The sequence below is a fragment of the Anticarsia gemmatalis genome, chromosome 29, assembly GCF_050436995.1.
Source record: "Anticarsia gemmatalis isolate Benzon Research Colony breed Stoneville strain chromosome 29, ilAntGemm2 primary, whole genome shotgun sequence".
Classification (NCBI taxonomy): Eukaryota; Metazoa; Arthropoda; class Insecta; order Lepidoptera; family Erebidae; genus Anticarsia; species Anticarsia gemmatalis.
The window spans coordinates 396200-411161 of NC_134773.1; the positions used below are offsets into that span (position 1 = coordinate 396200).

Sequence of the window (14962 nt, forward strand, 5' to 3'; positions counted from 1 at the left end):
GCGAAAGTAACTCTGTCTGTCTGTCTGTCCCAAAGAACCAATTTGCATGAAATTTGGTATGGAGATATTTCGATACCCGAGAAAAGACATAGGCCACTTTTTACCCCGGGAAAATGACGCATTCCCATGGGAAATTTCAAGTGGCGGACGAAGTCGCGTGTAAAAGCTAGTATACTATAAGTCTTCTTCTTATCGTATGGTTAGTGGTCATCCTAGTGTCAAAGTTGTTCAAGCCGCCCGAAGGCCTTTGACATGGCTTAACGACTGTTACCTTAGTAGATAACAGCCGGGACCGACTTTTTACGTGCCCTCTGAAGCACGGAGACGCCCACCTCAAATACCACTATGCGGTCACCCATCTATGGAATGACCGCGCCAACGGTTGCTTAACCCACAGATCGTTTACCGATCGGTGAGCACAACTGGCTATGGGCGCCTATAATACTATAAGTGATAAATATAAATTGACTAAGGCTATTTCATAATGCTTTCGTTAGCTAAACCGAAAATTGGAGACGTAATTAGTATTGCCTGCGAAAGGGTTAGCCAGGAGTCGAATCCCCTACCTGTTAGGATGCTAGTTATTAATACTATTACTTGCTTCCAATACTATTTATATCTTGTTTACTAGCTGACCCGCGCAACTTCGCTTGCGTAACATAAGAGAGAATGGGTCAAATTTTTCCCCATTTTTGGAACATTTTTTACTGGTACTCTGTGCTCCTACTGGTCGTAGCGTGATGATATATAGCCTATAACCTTCTTCGATAAATGGGCTATCTAACACTGAAAGATTTTTTCAAATCGGATCAGTAGTTTCTGAGATTAGCGCGTTCAAACAAACAAACAAACAAACTCTTCAGCTTTATAATATTAGTATAGATTAGCACCTTAATATATTGATTTAATTTATGTTATGACCAAAGTGTGTTCGGTAGTGTTGGTAGGTAGCAGCTACTTACATCATCAATGTTTTATACCAGCATAAATATTGTTAAAATCATTTGGCGATTAAGAAGAGTGGCCAGGAGTTGGCAGCTCTTCTCATTGGCGCTACCTTCCGAACTGGCGGTAAATTCACTCTCTGTATCATTGACTATCATAAGTGTCAGCACTTGACCTATATCAATAAATGAATTGATTTGATTTGACTTACTGCAAGCTACTCTCAAGCGCCTGTTTCCTCTGCCCAGCGTTGGGCTGCAGTGCCCTCACGGCCTGCAGCAGCACTGCCGACTCCCTCTCTATAGCCGGCGCGTCGAAGTGACCTTCAGAGACCAGGTCCTGGCCTTGAGCCGCCAGCCCTGAGGCTTTCTGCTCCCAGAGGGAGAGCTCTTGTTCTAATGCCTAGGGCAAAGAATGTGTATTTTAGTGAGAATCAGGAAATGTGTAATTATAAAAATGTTATTATATTGTTTTGGCTAAAATAACAAGATGAACTATTAAGGAGCAACTTGAAAAACGAGTTAAGTAATGTTATTTTTTTTTATTATTAAAATAATATTTAAAGACGGTCGCGTTTCTAAGTAATCGTAAAACATAACTAAAAAAATCACGTCGAATGAACAACCTCCTCTTTTTTTAAGTCGGTTAAAAATTACATAGAATATTTCATAAATGTTCATATATCATAAAAAAATATTTTCTATAAGATAAAGATAAAGATAAATTTATTTGTGAAAAACATGTGTACAGTATTACAAGTAAATGCATACAGTGATGTTTAATAAAAGGAGATCAACACGTTTTACCACTTGTGGTGTACAAATTTACAAATAATGAGTATTAGGTACTATTAGAATCAATAAATTAATACAGTTCAAAATTATTGGAAATTATTAGAAATTAAATAAAATTATTTAAAAAGAATAATAAGAAATAAAGAATATAAAACAAATGTCATAATTTATCATTTAGAAAATCACTTACGCTATAATAACATTTTTCTGTGAGCATTTTTTTAAGGCTATCTTTAAATGCATTATTATTTAGTTGTTTTAAATTATGAGGAAGTTTATTATAGACTACTGGTGCCATACATACTACACTTTTATGTAACATAGATGTTTTTGCACGCTTTATACATAATCTATTATTTGTAACAGTTCGTCGACTGCGTGATACTTTGTCTGACAAACGAGGAAACAGATGACAATTATTTTTTACAAACACAGCTATCTCCATGATATACAATGACGGAAGTGTCAGAATTCCATACTGTCTGAACAGAGGTTTGCAACTATCCGTCGAACATAGCCCAAACATAGCGCGAATACAGCGTTTCTGCATTTTAAAAATTATTTCTCTATTTGTGGAATTGCCCCAAAAAATTATTCCATATCTCAATGTCGACTCCACGAGACCATAGTAAGCGTTTAGAATCGCATCGACATTTATCACATGTGACAGCTTCATAAGGGCATATGCTGAACTGCTTACTTTTTTACAAAGACCTGATACATGTGCCTTCCAGTTTAACTTTTTGTCAATAACTACGCCTAAAAAACGAGTGGTGTCTGTCTCTGTAATAACTATGTCATTGTACACTAAGCTAATGTCAGATTTGGTTTCAGTTCTTAGGTTAAAGTGCATAATATTAGTTTTATTCAAATTAATTTTTAAATGATTAGTATCTAACCATGATATAATTGAGGTCAGTGCATTAGTAATGTCAAATTCATATGTACCAATATTATTGCATGATACAGTAACAGTGCTGTCATCAGCAAATAAACACATGGGATGTTCGACAGCTAGTGGCAAATCATTTATGTAAATTATGAATAAGAGTGGACCCATAACACTGCCCTGCGGAACACCATAATTTACATAGCGTTCCTTAGATACATGTGACTCTTCAGTTTTTGTATTGATATTTAGCCCTATGATTTCTGTTTTCTGTAAACGTCCAGTTAAATATGATTTTATAAGTTTTAAAACATTACCACGTATTCCATACAATTATAACTTATTGAGTAGAATTTGGTGATCGACATAGTCAAAGGCTTGCGTCATATCGCAATAAATTGAACAGATTGGAGTTCTCTTATCGACGTGTACCATCACATTTTCAAGAAAATCATAAACTGCCATATTCACGTTTTTGTTACGGCGAAAACCTTTTTGTTCAAAACAAAGAATTTCACAATCTTCAAAGTAGCTATTGAGTTGACTACAAAAATATTTTTCAAATATCTTTGAAAATATAGATAGTAAGGCAATAGGTCTATATGAGTCTACCAGTTCTTTATCACCTTTTTTATACAGGGGTCTAGTTATGGTTATTTTGAGATCTGATGGAAAAATGCCCGTATCTATGCATAAGTTGACAATATGACTTATGGGACGGCATATTTTCACATTAACAGCTTTAATATTTTTGGTTGAAAAGCCATCGTACCCTACGCTGTTTGTATTTTTAAGACCTTTTATAATATTCTGGATATCTTGAGGGATGCTTGGAGCCATAAACATGGACTTTTGCCTAGTGTTTATATAACTGGTAACATTCTTATCAATGTCTTCAAGTGGTTTAATTTTGTCTATAAAATAATTATTAAAAAAAGTAGCTATGTCATTAGGATCATTAATGTAATTATTAATATTATTCATACAATTGTCAGTTTTTAATTTATCAATTTGTTGTTTTGGGATGTTATATTCTGATTCATTAATTGTTTGCCAAGTTGCTTTAGATTTATTGGTTGCTGTTTTTATTTTGTAATTATTTTGGGCGTATTTTGTAAGGCGTATTATTTTCTTAAACAATCTAGTATAGTTGCAGAGTTTTAACTTGTTTTCTTTCGTGGGATCTTTGCGATATTTCCAAAGTAGCAGTCTTTTGTTTTTGCTACAAATCTTTAGCCCTTTAGATATCCATTTCGGTTTTTTGTTTGATTTTATAGTGATTTGCCGTTTGGGGAAACACAGTTCATAAAATAAGCTAAAAGTTTCGTAGAAACATCTGTATGCGTTATTTGGGTCCGTAGCTTCGTATATTTCTGAGAAAGAAAGATTATCTAAACAATTTTTAAATTTTTCTATATTTTGTTTACTGTAGTCACGCACAGTTTTACGCCATGTTTTTAATTTAGGTATTTTCCTAATAGGCACCTTGATAAGTTGAGCAGTATGATCAGATAAGCCGAATTCTAACACTTCAGCCTTACACCAAGTTAAAATATTGTGAGCAAAATTATCTATGCATGTATTACTAACGAGCCTTGTTGGCTGTTTAAATGCTAAGCTCAAATTGTAGTTCATCATTAAACATTCAAATTCTAATGTAACGTTGTTTGTTTTTAAAATATCAACATTAAAGTCTCCCGCTAACACTAGTTTTTTAAATTTCATTGTCATACATTGCATCAATATTTTATCAAGTTTACTGAAAAAAAGGTTAAACTCATTCGATTTAGGTACTCTATAGACACAAATAATAACCAACCCATATTCAACAAATTCCACCCCACAGCATTCTAAAATATTAGTTACACTTATTTTTTTAATATCTGGAAGCTCTCTCCATTTATGTTCATTTCTAACCAAGATACAAGCGCCACCTCTTTTTGAATTCTCCCTACTAAAACACGCTGCTAAAGTGTAGTTAGGAAAATGAAGTAAGCTCTCTTGACCCGACTGCATGAAGTGTTCCGTTATACAGATAACATCTACATTTATTTGTTTATTACTGATTTCCTCTAAATTTATTAGTAAAGGATCAACTTTGCCTAGTAATCCCGCAATGTTTTGGTGTAAGATACAAAAATGTTTAGTCTCGAAAAAATGTATTGAGAGTATTCGACTCGATTTTGTTGCAATCGTCTGTGTACATACTATTACCAGAAGAATTGTTATGGCTGCTATGGCTAATTTCTGTCATACAATTTGGTTGTGTGTTCGAAAATAAAGATAAGTCTACCATAATATTCTCCAGTATTCTTTTATAATTACACTTTATACCTAACTTATTTATTTTACCAGTATTGTATGAAAACATTTCATCATTTAAACTTTCATTACTGTCGTATATATAGGCATATGGATTATTTTGTAATTCGAGATATAATAGGTTCACAAACATCTCTACTTTATAGTTATATATCAATGCACCCTTTACGTACGTAGGAACGCATATTATAATATTAGTGTTATTAATTTTTTGCAATGATTCTCTTAATAAGTGTATCAATTCTAGGCTATTGTTATTTTTAATATCGTCTTCTCCCATGAAAATAAGACAGTAGTCGTTCAAAGTAAAGGTGTTACATTTATTTTCAATGTTTTTTATACGGTTCTTTATATGGCAATTAGGTGATATGTAATGACAGAAATCGAAATTCTCAGAGAAAATTTCTTGTATCATTGACAAATTTCCTTTAATCTTATTGTTATTTAGAATGCAAAGTTTATTCTTGTTTGGTTTTGAGCGCATGTTTTGCTCCTTTACATTATATATTTGATTAGTCAACTGCGGCACTTGTGTTTCTTTATCTACCATATCGACGATTACTGGCTCCTGATATGTTGGTTGACTTGCTGGGACTATACGATCTTGATTGGGTTTCTGGTTTGATTTTGTTTTTTTGCGTGTCGAAAGTGGCATCCTGGGTGTTCTTTCCGGTGTAGTACAGATTTTTCTGAATGAGTTGATTGTTTTAATTGCATTTTGTAAATCCGATTTCAAATTATAGTTCTCAGAATTCAAATTCTCAATTTCTTGATTAGCGCTTTGCAGTTGTTCTTGAAGTATTTTTATTTGTTGATATAATTCGCAATTTGTTTCTTTATTACTATCTTGAAAACTGTCGGGTATGCTCATCATCGTTGTGTCAAACATACTCGTATTATTTTTTTCGGTATCTGACAAGTTCGTTAGATCGTTCAACGAACTTGTTTTACTCATCTGCCTTCGGAAGGTGATATTTGTATTATCTTCCATATTCAAGTTGGTGAGTTTTAAGTAATGTCTCAAATTGACTTTAAGATTCACAAAAAGATATCGTAAGATCGCTGGACGCGAACTCGGGACAAACAGTTGGTACCATACGTAGTGTCAGATATGCTACGCTGACAAGTAATTTGTACTGTTAAATTAGTTATCTATTGTTAACTTGGTTTGTATTGCATTTGAAGTTATAAGTCGAGGGTTTCTATTGGTCAATCACTTCTCGGTTGTCAACTTCAAATAAAATTAACGAACAGTTGGTGTACACTAAATTTTACAATGTTATTAATAGTTATTATTCACTTTCTTTTAGTTTTTGCCGTAATATATCACTGCTAAAAGAAATAAAGAAGGCTCTTGTAGTTTCTGTTATTAGTTTTTTAAGCACTGACGGCGATTTACACTGTTTAACACTGCAGTTTTTGTGATGGAGAAATTTTGACTTTATTATTGTGTTATAGTCTCACCAACGATTCACAGCACTTATTGTTATTAGGTTTAACAGTAGAACGCACACGAACACTTTATTTAGCACTTTTACTATTTTTTAACTAAGTTTTATTACGGAGCTGATGTTTACATGGCAACTAGCGCCCTCTCTCTCCTATAGTCAAGTCAAGTCAAATATTCTTTATTTCATAAACTTTAACAAGTATTTGAAATCGACAAAATATTTTTTATCTACCACCGTTTCGGAAAAGCTGTTGCTCGTGAGAATTATACATAAGATATGTACTTTATTGTAGAGGTAGAATTTAAACTACTACAAATCTTTTGAACAAAATCTTATAATATTTGTTTCGAATGGGAATTGAACCCACGTCACTGGTATCTTCAATAAGTACTACACTTACTTGATGTTGGTTGAGCAGTCTCTTGCAGCTTCTTAGGTCTGTGCCGATCTCCTCGCTCCTCAGAGCTCGCTCCAGGTCCACCAGGCGAGCCTTAGCGTCTTCCACAGATCTGAAACAATAAATAAATATTGAATAAATTGAGTAAATATTACTAATTAAATAACAATTAGGGCCAGTTTCAGAGTTCATAAGAGTCAGATAAACTTCTTATTTAATTGTACATTTTTTATCTATAAATAGGCTATCTGATAGTTATCTAAAAGTGGTGAAAGTGCTTTAATGTTTTTTATTTCATACTAGCCGACCCGCGCAGCTTCGCTCACGCTTTCTTGTTTTGATTTAATTACGAGCATTTTCAAATTCATTCACCTTTTACACCTTCTCTGGACTTCCACAAATAATAATTCAAGACCAAATTTAGCCAAATCGATCCAGTCGTTCACGAGTTTTGGCGAGACTAACGAACAGCAATTCATTATACAGGGTGTCCCAAAACTCAATGATAATCCGAGACCGGATGAAAGGCCTAGTCATACCGGTGCTAGGAAAAATAAAAAAAAAACCATATCACATAATTCAGCAATAATAGACATTTAAAAAAAAGTTGAAATTTCACACCCTTGGTCGCATTTTCAAGTCCTGTGATCACCAATGTCACAACTTCGCTGTGTTTTTTTGAATTTCGTGACCTTCATTATTATACTATACATATTACATATTATATACATAGATAAAAGAAAACAAAGGTCTATTCAAAAGACTGTGATTTGTGGTAAATAAATTTTATCTATCGTTTATGTGCTCCCTCACCTCCTATGTTTCCTCTGCTCCGCGGCCTGGCGTAGCTTGCTGCCCTTGTCCCTGGAGGCGGCCACCAGCTCCTCCCACGACGACTGCAGCGCGCCCAGACGACTGGACACCTCGGAGGACCGAGACGGGTCCGACTTCTGCAGGGACTGACCGATCTGTACACAAATTAAAGAAGTTTAGTTAAATATATCAACTAGCTATCATGGTTTCATAAGGCAAAAATATTTTAAAAAAATAAGAAAAAAAAAATCATAAGGCCATCAATGACTTTTCCAAGTGATGTGTGTGTTAGAAATAATTATCACTTGCTCTAACGGTGAAGGAAAACATCGTGAGGAAACCTTGCATGCCTAAAATTGTTTTATAAATTTATTGAGGGCATGCAAAGTCCCCAACCCGCACTTGGTCAGCGTGGTGGACTCAAGGCCTAACCCCTCCCTCATTACGGGAGGAGACCCTTGCCCAGGTACAATTTACTTAACTTAACTTTTTAACTTACAACTAAATATCAGTACCTACACGATACTCATAGTTCCAATTTTCTCAACTAGATGTCACTACCAACAAAATATGAATAGTTCCACACTCTCACAACTAGATGTCATTAAATACACAATTATCATGGTTCCATACTTTCACTGTTAGATGTCGTTAGTACTACCCTCATAGTTTCAAACATTCACAACTAGATGTCACTACCTGCACCACCATTATAGTTTCAAACTTTCATTACTAGATGTCACTACCAACAAAACATGAATAGTTCCATAGTCTCATAACTAGATGGCACTACCAACACAACGTTAATAGTTCCATACTTTCACTAATAGATGTCGTTACTACCTTCGTAGTTTCAAAATGTATCTACTAGATATCACTACCTACGCCATCATCATAGTTTCAAACTATCATTACTAGATGGCACTACCAACACAACGTTAATAGTTCCATACTCTCACAACTAGATGCCACTACTCACACTCTCCACATTCCGGAGCTGCTTCTCATTGGCCTGCAGCTCTCTCTCGAAGGCCTCGTGCTTCTGCAGCTTGCGCTCCAGGTTGGCCAGGTCGCGGTAGCTCTGGTCCTTGGCCGTGCGCGTCTTGTCCTCGATCCACGTCTGAAGCTCTTCTGTTGCTGCTACGAACTGAAATATGGTCATTTCATATTATAGGACAACTCACACACGGTCACCTGATTACGAACTAAGCAGAGCTTGTACTGTAACTAGATAACTGATAACATACTTATATACTTGTAAATACATATTTATACAGATTAATTTAGGCTTAAAATATATACTTGTGCTCATTACACAAATATTGGTCCCGGGTGTGATTGGAACCACACGCGGCGCTACGGTTATTGCGGCGAGGTGACCACGTTAACCACTGCGACAATAAAGTAACGATATGTGTGTATTATAAATAATGCTCACTTGTTATAACGGTGAAGGAAAACATCGTGATGAATGACATGTCTGACAGTTGTTTAACACAGCTCTTGAATGTAATACACGCAAACTATATGAATTTATTATTATATATAGATAATAATGATTTAATAGTGTTACCTGTTGGTGTGCTAGACTAGCGAGTAGCGCGCGGCGTCGCTCGGCGGCCGCACGACGCACCGAGTCCCGGCGGGCGAGCACGGCCGCGCGGCGAGCTGCGATACTGTACATAAACAATATATTAAAATAACAATTAAAACTGTATACATTAATATAATTCAATTCCTGTTAACTAAACGATGGAAATGAACAAGACCTAGAAGTCAAATTAAACCTGTTATTTTAGAAAACAATAATATGTTTTTTAAGAAAACGGAAACTTAATAAGAAATGATAAAAATTTACGATAAAGCGCTACTAAACCAAGATTTTCCTTCAGGGAAAATCTTAAATCATACATCTGCTAAATACAAATAACAGTGCAAAATACCTATATTTTTCAGTAACGTGACAAAGTTAGTCAGTAGATGGCACTTTCGACGGCATTTTTCACTTCGGCAAATCTTCTAAGCGAACGAAGTCGCGAGTAGAAAATAGCAATAAATAAATACATTACATTATTGTACATTTTCTTTCAAACCATAATCTTCGGTAATAAACGAAAAAATAATAATAAATATACATATTATTATAGTGTATAGTAAATAGCTCACTGTTGTGCCGCATAATGCGGTATGTTCTCGAGCGCCTCGGCCTTCTGCACGAAGCCGGCGAGCCTCTCGTCCTGCGCCGCCAGCCGCGCCTCCAGCTCCTCGTGACGCTTCACCAGGGCCTCCGCCTCGTCTACTGACGACTGGGGGGGGAATAGAGGGTTAATATTGGGGGAGTTTGAACATGATACTGTGTTGTGTACAATACACAGATACACTGTCTATTACATCACTCTTGTAGTTCGAGAACTGTGTTGTAGTTAGTTTACAGTGTGTTGTGTACAATACACAGATACACTCTGTATTACATCACTCTCATAGTGCGTGTGACGAACATGACCAGTGTGTGTTTTTTTTTTAAAGAAAACTCCCGCTCTTAGAATTGCTCTTGTGTAGCGGGGACTTTTACAAATATACAAACAACGAATACAAAGTACAAATAATCACGAAAGAACTATTTGTAGATCCCATAAATAATATTCCGTATGGGAATCGAGCCTACGACCTCCCGACGCACTGGTAGTGGCGTGGTGACCTAAACCACTGCGCTATTTCGAAAGATGTGTAAATGTTATCCAGACAGTTTTTGAAATTAATCGTAAGTCGACAAAGACTTCACTAAGTAGATTCCATAATTAGGTACTTGACTGTGTTAACGAAAAATTATTAAACTCGTACTCGCAAATGTTTAATCTAAAATGCTCATGCTGTGTACATTTTTTGGCATGCAGGTAGATATTATGACGTAGGCATCCGCTAAGAAAGGATTTTGATAAATTCTACCTCCAAGGCCCATAGCCAGTTGCGCTCACCGGTCGGTAAACGATCTGTGGGTTAAGCAAACCTTGGCGCGGTCATTCCATAGATGGGTGACCGCGTAGTGGTATTTGAACTGGGCGTCTCCATGCTTCGGCACGTATAACAGTCGTTAAGTCACTTGAACAACTTTGACACTAGGTTGACCACTAACCATACGACAAGAAGGCCCCCCAAGGGGGTGCAACTCACCCCACACTTGGTGTACTCGAGGTAGGCCTCGTGGGCCCCGCTGGAGGCGTCGATCTGGTCACACTCGCGGTTGAAGCTCGCCAGCTGCACCAGCTGCTTCAGGTACGCGTCCTTGTCCTGCCATTCTGTTGTACACACAATACATACATATTATCTAAGGTTATGTAAATGTAAGGTTAGCTTTCCGAAATGGTGGTAAAAAAATTAAGACTATTTTAAATACTTGTTAAAAGTTTAAGAAATGTATATTTTGATAATGACTTGGAAGGTCCCAAATTGCAATAGGCTACTGACTCTACAATTTTATAATATTATTATAAACTAGCTGACCCGGCGAACTTCGTACCGCCTTAGTAACCACGAACAAAAAATGCTCTTTAAATATAGTATGTAGCTGTTAATGACATTGACATTCGTTACGCGTGTTTTTTTAAAATATGCAATATTAAATGTTTATTTTTCAATATTTCTGAGAGATTTTCTTTATATTTTTTTTCGTAAGAACCTTCTCCTAATAATAACAAATACAACACAAAAAGAATTAGTAAAATCGGTCCAGCCGTTCACGCGTGATGCCATGACCAAGGAAAACGTTAAATGCTAAGTTACCTTTATTAACAGCATTGTGTTCGTTCTCCAAGCTCTTGATCTTGTCAGCCACGTCGGTGAGCGAGGGGTTCGTCGCCAGCAGCTGCTTGCCCAGACCTATCACCTCTTTGAACCTAGAGAAATAAAATTAAGTTAGTTTTCTAATGCATACTCTCTTTTCCTCTTACTTCTTTACGTATCTCATCCTCTATTCCTCTCGCCCTCTACTTACTTCTCCTTCAGTATTTTTCTCTACCTCTGTACCCATACGAGGTTTTTCGTCCCACACTTAACCCCGCCAGCCCATCAATAGCCATCTGGCTAAACTCACCCCCTTATCAATCTCTCCCTGTACTCACACTTCATATCAATCTCAGGTCGGCTTGTGCCGATCGGGTAGTTCTTCCGTTACAATTCGATTTAAACATTCAGGTGCAACGATGTCGAGCGACATTTTGCCCCGAACAATCATTTACACATTTTTATTTTCTCTTTTTTTTACACTTCCCGCACTAAGAATTGCTCTTGCGTCGCGGGGACTTTTACAAACATACAAACAACGGACACAAAGTAAAACCAGACACGAAACAACTATTTTTGAATCGCACAAATAATTGTTTCGTGTGGGAATCGAACCCGCAACCCGAACGCACGGCGCCACGGAGCCGAATAATGCCGAACCGAAGATGACTCGCACGCTCAATAAGAGACTGGCCTTACTCAAAAAAACTAGATTTGTAGAAAACCGTTAAGAACGTTTTCGAAATTATAGTAATAATTGTGAAAATGCATGAGAGTGAAAGAGACCGATTTGGTAGTAACTCGGTCTAGCAACGAGATATCGAGAAAAATCCGAGATAGAAAGATAGATGGCGTTGAAACGAGTTCCTTTGTTTGCTTAACTCATTTTGGACCTGAACCGTAATCGGTCAATTTATTATTGAGCGTGCGATGTGTGTAGGAAGCCTGACGCAGCAGTTGCTGTATATATCTTTAGTATATAGTATATACTTACTCATCATCATGTGCTTTGATATCATCCATCAACTCCTGGTGTTGTTTGTGTAACGCTTCAGCCGTCGCCACGTCCTTCGCCGTCGCCTCCTGAGACAGTTGCTCGCGGACTTTCTGTAACAATATATATTTACTTTAGAATAGTTAAGAAAACTTTAAAAATCTATAGAAGTTATAGATACTTGAAGGGTAATGGCGAAAAATAAATTTACTAATTTACTGGTACCAGATTAATATAGACAACTACATATTAATTACTAATAATACAACCTAACTAAGTGAGTGCCTGACTCTACTACAACAATTTTGTAGTGTCAGCAGTGTCCCTATAAATCTAAGGGATTTCTATAACGATAGGTAACCTGAGAAATATAGAAAGATAATGTTTAGAGATTAGTCAAAAAAGTCCAAGATATTTGAGTTTTGGACTTTCACGAAAATGATTCAATATTTATACTAATATGAATAACTAATATTACTGATTATAACTGGTCTGAACTGTCGATACTTTGCTATTATTCAACTGGGCGGATTAATTTGTACATATTTACGTTAAGCCATAATTAATGCTTTTATAGTGAAAGCTATATTATTAATTTTTGTTTATTATTTTATATATATTTTTTAATTTAGTCCCCAACCCGCAAGGCCGGCGTGGTGGACTCAAGGCCTAACCTCTCCCCTTTGTATGGGAGGAGACCCTTGCCCTATAGTAGGACAGTAACGGGTTTAAAAAATACAATTTTTAAAAATATTGTCAGTACAAACTCAGTTTAGTTTGCAATCAAATGACCGTGTGTGAGTTTTCCTATTATATTCATTTTTATATTTCATCATCATCATCATAAGCCTGTGTCCATCTATTGCAGATGATTCAGGTGGCTTCAGACAGAGGCAACACAAAAAGATTTTTTCAATTCGAACCAGTAGTCTCTGAGATTAGCGAGATTCAAACAAACAAACTCTTCAACTTTATAATATTAGTATAGATGTACAGACCTGTGCCCAGTCCTGCAGCAGCTTGGAGCTGGAGCCGAAGATCTGGTGCCCCACAGCAGACTCGAGGCGCGCGCGGCGCTCGGCGGCCTGCGCCTGGCAGCGCTCCCACATGCGCCGGATCTCCACCTGCCGCCCTTCCACGTTGGCTCGCTCTGATGGGTACTGGGACTTTACGCTACAAGAGAAGATGACAAATTAATTGAAGCACCATTCAAAATCAAAATCAAATCATTTATTGATATAGGTCAAATGCTGACACTTATGATAGTCAATGATACAGAGAGTGAATTTACCGCCAATTCGGAAGGTAGGGCCAATGAGAAGAGCTGCCAACAAACTCCAGGCCACTCTTTTTAATCGTCAATTAGTTTTAACAATCTTTCTATAAGATATAAATCATTGATGATGTAAGGAGCTGCTACCCACACTACAGAACATACATAGGTCATAATATAAATAAATTAAATCAATATAAAGGTGCTAATAAGTAAGATAACAAATGTATTGGAAGCATGATAGGAGCATCATTAATATATATAAGCCACTTCTTTATGTATGTATGTAAGCAGTGACAGCCGAGAGGTATAAGTTGGCACCTCCCACGTAAATGGTTGAGGGTTCGAACATAGGACAACACACCAATGACTTTTCCAAGTGATGTGTGTATTACAAATAATGATCACTTGTTCCAACGGTGAAGGAAAACATCGTGATGGACCGTGCATATAATTTTTTTTAACACATTTCTTGAGAGCACACAAAATCAACGGGTGCTTGGTCAGCGTGGTGGACTGAGGGCCTAAACCTTCCGTTGTTCTGGAGGAGACTCTTGCCCAACAGTGCGACAGTAATGGATTATCGCTAGGATAGGCTATTCACTGTATATTTTTAATAAAAACCTTAAAATTAAGCTCTAAAACTAAAGATCTAATAATAAATAAATTATCCTTACTTATGCTCTTCATACCAAGATATGAGGCTGCATGTAAATATAAATATTAAATTAATTGTAGTTAGTTTACAGTGTGTTGTGTACAATACACAGATACACTCTGTATTACATCACTCTCATAGTGCGTGTGACGAACACTACCAGTGAGAGACACTCCGGAGCACGGAGGTCTATAACCTTAACTTCCTAACTCTGGGTAATATCTGCGAATTTTTTCTACAGAAGGAATTTTAGGACCGAGCCAGGATTCGAACCGAGCCCGTGCGGGTGCCTGCAATAGAGTACTTCTGGATGAGACTGTGCGGGCGTCCGCTTTACGCATTTTCAGACCTAAGGCAGTAAAAATAAATGTTACATAGTAGTCCACTCAAAAAAGCAAGTGTAGAGTGCGTGAGCGTCCCGCTGTCCCGCTGTCCCGCTCACGCACCCAACACCCGCTTTTGGAGTATTCTCTGAGCGAACTATAGATGTAAACGAAACTCTCTGGTTCGTCATTTAAATTTACCGCGCATTCTCCATATATTATCTGTGGTGACGACAAACGCAAGATTTTTCTGGATTGTCTAATATGGAGATATCAATTAATTAATTACTTACAAATTTTTTATTTTTTTTTTTTGCTCACAC

The 14962-nt window shown here is 36.7% G+C and overlaps 1 protein-coding gene across 1 annotated transcript in view; it reads right to left on the minus strand.

The window, feature by feature from the left end:
- The window catches only part of kst (spectrin beta chain, non-erythrocytic 5 kst), a 111263-nt gene that overhangs the window by 49608 nt on the left and 46693 nt on the right, over positions 1-14962 (minus strand). Inside the window, exons 25-34 of the mRNA XM_076133091.1 lie at positions 13384-13558; positions 12386-12498; positions 11392-11504; positions 10783-10907; positions 9778-9917; positions 9185-9287; positions 8591-8758; positions 7612-7766; positions 6802-6910; positions 1157-1347 (exon numbers count right to left, since the gene is read on the minus strand). Of these exons, the coding sequence (XP_075989206.1) occupies positions 1157-1347; positions 6802-6910; positions 7612-7766; positions 8591-8758; positions 9185-9287; positions 9778-9917; positions 10783-10907; positions 11392-11504; positions 12386-12498; positions 13384-13558 (1392 nt within the window). The remainder of the gene's footprint in view (positions 1-1156; positions 1348-6801; positions 6911-7611; positions 7767-8590; positions 8759-9184; positions 9288-9777; positions 9918-10782; positions 10908-11391; positions 11505-12385; positions 12499-13383; positions 13559-14962) is intronic.